The 8,498-nt window shown below is 40.6% G+C and overlaps 1 protein-coding gene across 1 annotated transcript; it reads left to right on the forward strand.

The window, feature by feature from the left end:
* The first annotated feature begins 3,752 nt into the window (after positions 1–3,752).
* Positions 3,753–6,719, forward strand: LOC138903077 (uncharacterized). Its single transcript, XM_070190991.1, has 3 exons — positions 3,753–4,253; positions 4,515–4,748; positions 6,621–6,719. The coding sequence occupies exons 1-3, from the start codon at positions 3,753–3,755 to the stop codon at positions 6,717–6,719; spliced, it is 834 nt and encodes a 277-aa protein (XP_070047092.1).
* The last annotated feature ends 1,779 nt before the right edge of the window (positions 6,720–8,498 follow it).

An 8,498-nucleotide genomic window follows, 5' to 3' on the forward strand; every position in this document is an offset into this window, starting at 1 on the left:
TCAATACACACTTGGGATGAGTTGGCAGCCAAGTTTATTGCTAAGTTTTTCTCTCTCGGGCACATGGCTACCCTCCGAGATGAAATCTTGGCTTTCAAGCAAGAACCGAATGAACCACTACGCGAAATTTGGGACCGTTATAGAATAATAATTAAGGAATGTCCTAACAACGATATGACGGAGAACATTTTACAACAAACCTTCTATCGTGGGATTTACACAACCAACCAATGTGTAGTGAATCACCTAGCCGGTGGAAACTTCATGACAATGCCTTATGCTGAGGCGTGAGACATTCTAGATGAGATGGCAAAAATGTCATCGGCTTGAATCCCGGGCTAATGTCCCGGCAAGGTGATCGGAATATGATACACCTCCACAAAGAGTTGCAAGACCATGGGCAAGCCATTGTCGAGTTGACAACAACCATGACACAACTAGCAAAGGCCCAACTCAATCAAGTGCAAGCTCCTAAGCAAGTTCATGCTATAGAGAGAGTTAATGTTTTGGTGAACAAAAAGAGGACCAAGGGTCCACAAATGCAAACCCGAGTGGAGAACTATGTGCATGATGATGACGGTTTTGATCAAGATGACTCTTATAATATGCAAGAGGAGGAAGTTCAATATGTGAACAATTTTCAAGGAAAAAGAAATAACTTCCAAGGCTCAAATCAACAACAATGGAGACCACATAATAACCATGTCAATTGGAGTTCTAACAATCAAGGGAATTAGCATAATAACAACAATCTAGGAAATTGAAGTGGAAACAATAAAGAAAATTGGGGAAACAATCAAGGCAACCGGGTGTCGGGGTTTCAAAGGCCCCCAATGTATCAACAACAAAACAACTCACCTCCTTATCCTTCACATTGTTCAAGTTCTTCAAATAATAAGATGGGACATATTGATAATATGTTCAATAAAATGATGGAAAATAATTCCGATTCAAATGCCCAACTTGCCTCTCACAACACATCAATCTGTAATCTAGAAGTTTAAATGGGCCAAATCTCTCAAATTCTAAATTCTCATCCTAAGGGGACACTATCAATTGATACGGTGGTGAACCCAAAGGGTGATAACAATATGGGGCATGCTATGGCGGTTATCACAAGAAGTGGAAGAGGTGGGAATGCACCCACCTTAAGTGAAAGGCGACTTGTCGATGATGACCAAGTGGCGCAAGAAGAAGAGATCCCAAACGATGTTGTTTAAGCAAATGAGGAAGTTTGAATTGATATTTATGATAGTGTTGAAGAGACTCAAGAGAAGGTGAATCCGTCTAGGGAATAAATCATTGACATACAGGAACCGGTAGTGAAAAAGGCGAAGAAAACATTGCCTAAGCCTCCACCTCCATACTCTCAAAGAGTTGCCAAGAAAAATGGTGATAATAAATTCAAGAAGTTCATTCTAATGATGAAGAGTGTCTCAATCAATATGCCATTGGTGGAAGATTTGGAACAAATTCCCGATTATGTAAAGTTTATGAAAGATCTTGTGACCAAGAAACATTCAATGAATTTTGAAACTATTAAGGTCACTCATCATGTTGGAGGATTCCGGTGCTTTCACGATTCCTTGTACAATTGGGAGTGCTGAATTTGCTAAAGCTCTTTGTGATCTTAAGGCAAGTATAAATTTGATGCCCTATTTGGTTTTCAAGACTTTGGGAATTAGGAAACCAAGACCCACTTCTATGAGGTTGTAAATAGCCGATCATACCATGAAGAGATCGTTGGGTGTGATTGAAGATATTTTGGTCCGGGTTGATAAATTCATTCTTCCGGCGGATTTTGTTATTCTAGATTGTAAAGTTGATTATGAAGTATCTATCACTCTTGGGAGACCTTTCCTTGCTACGGGTAAGGCTCTTTGTGATGTAGAAACCGGTGAACTCACTTTCTGGGTTGGTGATGAACAAGTGGTATTCCATGTGTGTAAGTCCATGCAACAACCAAATAGCAATAGGTGTGTTATTTTGTGGACTTGGTGACCGGTGTCACTGTTGATGATACAAGTGCAATAATCAATGTTGGTGATATGTTGGAGGCCGTTTTGCTCAATTTAGATGATGATGATATGGATGGTTTCATGGAGTGTGTGAACTCTTTGCAAGAAATGGGGTCGTACAACTATGCACCCCAAAAATTATCTTTGGATCTTGAGAATAGGAAGACTCCTCCTACAAAACCTTCTATTGAAGAGCCTCATAATTAGGAGTTGAAGCCATTTCCTCCGCACCTTCGGTATGAATTTCTTGGTCCTTGTTCTACTTTATTGGTTATTCTTTTCTCTTGTTTGACTAATGTGCAGGTTGATTCCACATTGGCAGTGTTACAAAAGAGGAAGAAGGCTATTGGGTGGACCATGGCGGATATTCAAAGTTTAAGCCCCGCCTTTTTCATGCATAAGATCAAGTTGGAGGATGGTACTAAACTGTCCATTAAACACCAACGAAGACTCAATGAGGCTATGCAAGAACTTTTCAAGAAGGATACTATCAAGTGGTTGGATGTCGGGGTTGTCTACCCCATCTACGATAGTTCATAGACCTCTCTGGTTCAATGTGTCCCAAAGAAGGGGGCATGACGGTGGTTACCAATGATAAGAATGAGTTGATTCCCACAAGAACAGTGACCGATTGGAGGGTTTGTATGGATTATCGCAAACTCAACAAAGTTACAAGGAAGGATCACTTTCCAATTTATTTTCTTAGATGAAATGCTCGATTGGACGACCGTGCTTTCTATTGCTTTCTTGATGGGTACTCGGGCTACAACCAAATTCTCATTGCTCCAGAAGATGAAGAGAAAACAACCTTTACATGTCCCTGTGATACTTTTTCTTTCAAGAGGATGCCATTTGGTTTGTGCAATGCACCAACGACTTTTCAATTGTGTATGATGCCTATTTTCATGGACATGATGGAGGACTACCTTGAAGTTTTCATGGATGAATTCTCGGTGGTTGGGGATTCTTTTGATGATTGTCTTGCAAATTTGGACAAAGTGTTGGCTAGATATGAAAATACCAACGTGGTGCTAAATTGGGAGAAATTCCATCTCATGATTGAGGAAGGTCTTGTCCTTGGCCATAAAATCTCAAGGAATGGAATTGAAGTTTCCTAGGCCATGTGGGTTTCTACCGGTGCTTTATCAAAGATTTCTCTAAAGTGGTGAACCCATTGTTTAAGCTCCTTTAGAAGGATGCCAAGTTCAATTTCAATGATGATTGTATGAGGGCTTTTGAACTATTGAAGCTCAAGTTGATGACTACTCATATCATTACCGCTCCAAATTAGAGTTTGCCTTTTGAACTCATGTGTGATGCAAGTGATGTAGCAGTTGGGGATATTTTGGGGGAACGTATTAACAAAGTTTTTCATCTGGTTTACTATACTAGTAAGACCATTAATAGTGCCCAAGTCAATTATACCATTACGGAGAAAGAGCTCCTTACTATTGTGTTTGCAATTGAGAAGTTCCGCCTGTACTTGATGGGTGCCAAAGTTATTGTCCACACGGATCATGCGGCGCTTCGATATCTTATGAGCAAAAAAGATTCTAAAGCCAGGTTGATGAGATGGATACTCTTGTTGCAAGAATTTTATATTGATATCCAAGATAGAAAAGTAGTGAAAATCAAGTGGCGGACCACTTATCTCGTTTGGAGGAGGAGGGGAGGCCGCATGATGTCCTTGAAATCAATGACTCATTTCTCGATGAGCAACTTTTGGCAATTTAAATGAAAGAGGTGCCATGGTTTGCAGACTTGGCAAATCTTCTTGTGAGTGGAATCATTCCGGATGAGTTCTATTCAAACCAAAGGAATAAGCTCAAGAGAGATTGTCAAGATTATTATTGGGATGAACCATACCTTTTACAGATTTGTACGGATGGGGTGATTAGAAGATGTGTACTAGAAGAACATCAAGGCGATATTCTTGGGGCTTTTCATTCTTCACCATATGGTGGTCATCATAGTGGAGCAAGAACGGCGACCAAAGTTCTTAATTGTGGTTTCTATTGGCCTACTATATACAAGGATGCAAGTGACTTAGTGAAAAGAAGTGTTAAATGTCAACGGACCGGTGGAATCTCAAAGAAAAATGAAATGCCTCTCACAACCATTTTGGAGATTGATATTTTCGATGTTTGGGGTTTTGACTTTATGGGCCCTTTTGTGAGTTCTTATGGGAACACTTACATTTTGGTCATGGTGGATTATGTGTCCAAATGGGTTGAGGTCATCGCCTTACCTAACAATGAGGCGAGAAATGTAGTGGCTTTCTTGAAGAAGAATAATTTTACAAGATTTGGTACTCCACGTGCAATCATAAGCGATGAGGGGTCACACTTTTGCAACAAAGATTTTGACACTTTACTTAGCAAGAATGGTGTTACTCATAAGGCCACGACTCCCTATCACCCACAAGCTAGTGGGAAAGTGGAAGTCTCCAACCGGGAGATAAAGAGTATCTTGTCTAAAATGGTGAATGCTAATCAGACGGATTGGTACAAGAAGCATGATGATGCTTTATGGGCTTATCAGATAGCTTTCAAAAAACCTATCGAAATGTCTCCATACCGGTTAGTGTTTGGGAAATCTTGTCATCTTCCGGTGGAACTAGAGCACAAGGAAATGTGGACTTTAAAGAAATTAAAACTTGATTGGGATGCAAACGCTAACTTGCGGGTTGCACACTTGAATAAATTAGATGAGTTCCGATACCATGCATATGTGAGTTCATCCTTATAAAAAGAAAAGATGAAATATCTTTATGAAAAATACATTTGGAACAAAGAGTTCAAGGTGGACAATTGTGTATTGTTGTTTAACTTAAGGTTGATGATGTTTCCCGGGAAGCTAAAATCCAAGTGGAGTGGTTCGTTTGAAATTGTTGGTGTGACACATTTCGGTGCGTTAGACTTGAAGAACAAGAACAATGAAGTATTCTGAGTCAATGGTCACCAGGTGAAGCACTACTTGGGAAAATTTGGACATAGCCACGTGGTGGCGGTCATTTACTTTACTTGAGGATGCTTTGACATTGCGTCATGCCGCGACGTTAAATCATGTGCTTCTTAGAAGGCAACCCATGTTATTTTTCTTTTTCTTTTTTCTTTTGTAGTTAGACATTATTTGTTGTTCTAACTTGATTTGAAGTGTGCTATAGGGTTGAGTGTTACATGCAAGAAAAGTGGACTTAAAAAGTCTAAGTGTTTAAGGAACTGTGGACCACACTTTAATTGTGTGGACAGCAGAATTTCATGTGCCACAACAGAAGTGCTTGTGCGACCGCGCATTTTACATGTGGACCGCACAACTAAAATCTTGCCAAAGTGTCAAAATGCAAACTCTCTGAAGTTTGAGGTTGTCAATGCGGGGCTAATCTGCGACCGCAAGAAGAATTGTGCGGCCGCACTCAAAAATGTGCTGACCGTACATGAGAAACAGAGAAGTCAGGCCCAGGTGAAAGAGTGTGGACCGCACTTGGATTTGTTCGGCCGCACTCGGTCATTTACCCTCTCAATTACTCTGAGTATAAATAGTAATTTTTTTTTCATTTTACACTTTTCACCCTCCTCGCAATCACTGTTGCTCTGCAAGTTTTACTGAGATATTTTCACTATCCACCACACATACCTACCTGTGCTTACACACCTAGTGCACTCACTATATCTGGTATGCTTCACTTCATGTTAATCTTTGTGTTAGTTCAATTTTTGAAATTTTAGTTTCTTTTTAGGCCATATGTTATTAAAGTTCATCCATGTGTTCATGTGGGGTAAATCAATAATGGGTAGTTATTAATACATGCTCAAATGGGTTGGGTTAGTTAGATTAGATGTGTATACCGTGTTGCCATACTGATTTTTACAAGTAAATGCAAAATCTAAATGAAAGCGAAAACTGTTAGTGAAAATTCAAAATCTGAGGCTGCATTTGAATTTGTGCAGTCCGAAGTTTAGTTATTCTAGGCAACTGGTGAAGGCGAGTGCTTCTGTGTTTGCACTTTAATTATGTGGATCACAGAATTCTGAGATAGGATGTACTTAGGTCCGCATTGTCTATCAGATATCCACCTCTTGAGAAAATAAATGTGCGAACTGCACTTTAAATTTGGTAGACCGCAGATGAATTCTGCAGCCGCAGAAAGGCCGTTGCACTGACTTCAGAGAAGAGGTACTTGAGCCTCTGAACTTTTTTGTCAAAAGCGCGGCAGCACTTGAAATTGTGCGGTCCGAACTCCCTTTCTACGGCCGCACAGAGAAATGTGCGGACCCCATTTTCCTACCGCATGTTAATCTATAGTAATCCTACTGTGTCCACAATGTTCTCCCTTGCCTACATGAGTCTTGACTATGTTGAATGATGACTTGCAACTAACAATCCTCTTTGTTTTGATATAGACAATGGTTCGATCGTGAGGGCACGGTGAAACTGCAAAAGGTAGAGATGACTCTTCTAGGGGTCGAGGAAGAGGTACCTTGCCTCTCAGTGTGCCCAAAACCACCAGGAAGAAGTCCACAGCAGCCAGAGGGAGGGGTGCAGGCCTCTCTAAGTCTAGTTCTTATGTTTTTTTAGGAAAACTCCATGTATATTCTGTAGGAGCAGGCTGTTGCATTGTCCAAGCCACAGGGATCTAAGCCCATGGATGTAGCTACATCACCTCACAGCACTTCCGAGGGTTTGGAAAGTGCTTGCTAGCTTTCCGAGCCAACAGTTGTTCAAGAGTCAGATGCGCAGAATGTTCAGGATGTACCCGATGATGGTAGAGGGGGAGAGGTTACATCCACTGGTGTTGAAAGGTCAAAGTAGAAGGAAATATGGGAAGACATATTTGTTTGTTTGGCTGCTTTCACTGCTTTCCGGATATGGTGGCCGACAAGATCATTGACGCATGAGAGGTAGTTTCTGTTGAAGGATCTAGATAGATACAATCATGTCATGTTCAGGCAGTTCAAATCGAGGAAGGGTCGGATATTATTCACTGAGAGATTCGTCGATGCCAAGGACCATATTGTCCGCGAGTTCTATGCGGACATTTCACACATCCATAAGGGGACAAAGGTGACTAAAGTATGCAACCTCAAGGTGAGATTTGATCAGCACACACTAAACGTATACTTGGGTTTTGAGGACTTAGAGAAAAAGAGTACCTTGAGAAGTCGGCTTTGAAAAACTGGAGTCTTCTCTGGGAGTACCTCCAAGTCTAGCAACCACCGGGTCCAGATGTACCTTCATATACACACAAAGTGCAGAGAGTAGTATGAGTACAACCGACCCAATGTACTAAATAAGTAACAAGAGTAACCTTGGGTTGAAAGTAGTGACGAGCATAGATAGGTACTGTCCATATTCAAATAATAACAATACAAATATGACAGGAAAATGACAGTAATAACTCAGAGAAAATATCATAATGAGTTGTACACAATACAAAAAAGTAGATATGCTTTCGAGTTCAACAATTTAGGCTCAATACTGGTAAAATGTTCCAAGTATAACTAACATGAGGAATATCACATCTCTATGTCTACATGTCAAATATGCATGTCACCTATAATGCAACGCGAAAATAAACTCATGTACTCATGCTCTAGGAGTTTCCACCTCACCCAACATACTCAATTACTCAGCACTCTCAATCACTCAACACTCGCACTCAGCACTCAACGATACCTGCGCTCTCTGATGGTATGTCAGACTCCGGAGAGGCGGATCCTGCCTAAGTGCTAATATAAGCTAACATGACATGTTGCGGCGTGCAGTCTGATCCCATAAATATCACTCACAATCAGGCCCTCGGCCTCACTCAGTCATCAATCTCTCAAGTCTCTCGGGCTCAAAAATCTCATGCCAATTGGCCCAAACAATGATACATGATGTAACAATATATGATAACAGAGACTGGAATATGATATGCAAATGATAAATGTGACCGAGTATATAACTTCAATTTAAGCAAATAACTCAACAACAGAAATGACCTCGGTGGGTCCCAACAGTACTAGCATATAGCCTAAACATGATTTCTAACATGGATCACAACTTAATTTCTCTAACATGTGGATATTATATGAATAACAACAAGATTGGGTAACTACACAGTTCCATGGAATCAACCGAGTCACTATTACTACGGTGCACACCCATACGCCCGTTACCTAGCATGTGTGTCACCTCAACACCAATCACATAACATGTAGTTTAGGGATTCATACTCTCAGTATCAAATTTAGAAGTGTTACTTACCTCAAACCGCGCAAATCCCTACTCCTACAGTCCTTTTCCTCGCGAAGCGGCCTCCAAACGACTCAAATCTAGCCAAAATAACTTAATACAATCAATACAAGCTATAGGAATCGATTCCATACGATAAATCTAAGTTCATTAATCAAATTCAAAAAGCCAACCCCGGGCCACGTCTTGGTATGAGACAAAATTTACCAAATCCAAACACACATTCAATAACGAGTCCAACCA

This window comes from Nicotiana tomentosiformis, chromosome 12 (genome assembly GCF_000390325.3).
Source record: "Nicotiana tomentosiformis chromosome 12, ASM39032v3, whole genome shotgun sequence".
Taxonomy (NCBI): Eukaryota; Viridiplantae; Streptophyta; class Magnoliopsida; order Solanales; family Solanaceae; genus Nicotiana; species Nicotiana tomentosiformis.

What these genes read in the sequence shown, in the direction of transcription:
- LOC138903077 (XM_070190991.1), top strand. Translation starts at nt 3,753, where the DNA reads ATGAAAGAGGTGCCATGGTTTGCAGACTTGGCAAATCTTCTTGTGAGT. An exon ending in ATGTGTCCAAATGGGTTGAG is followed by an intron (nt 4,254 to 4,514) that starts GTCATCGCCTTA and finishes AATGCTAATCAG; the next exon opens with ACGGATTGGTACAAGAAGCA. An exon ending in AGTTCCGATACCATGCATAT is followed by an intron (nt 4,749 to 6,620) that starts GTGAGTTCATCC and finishes TATATTCTGTAG; the next exon opens with GAGCAGGCTGTTGCATTGTC.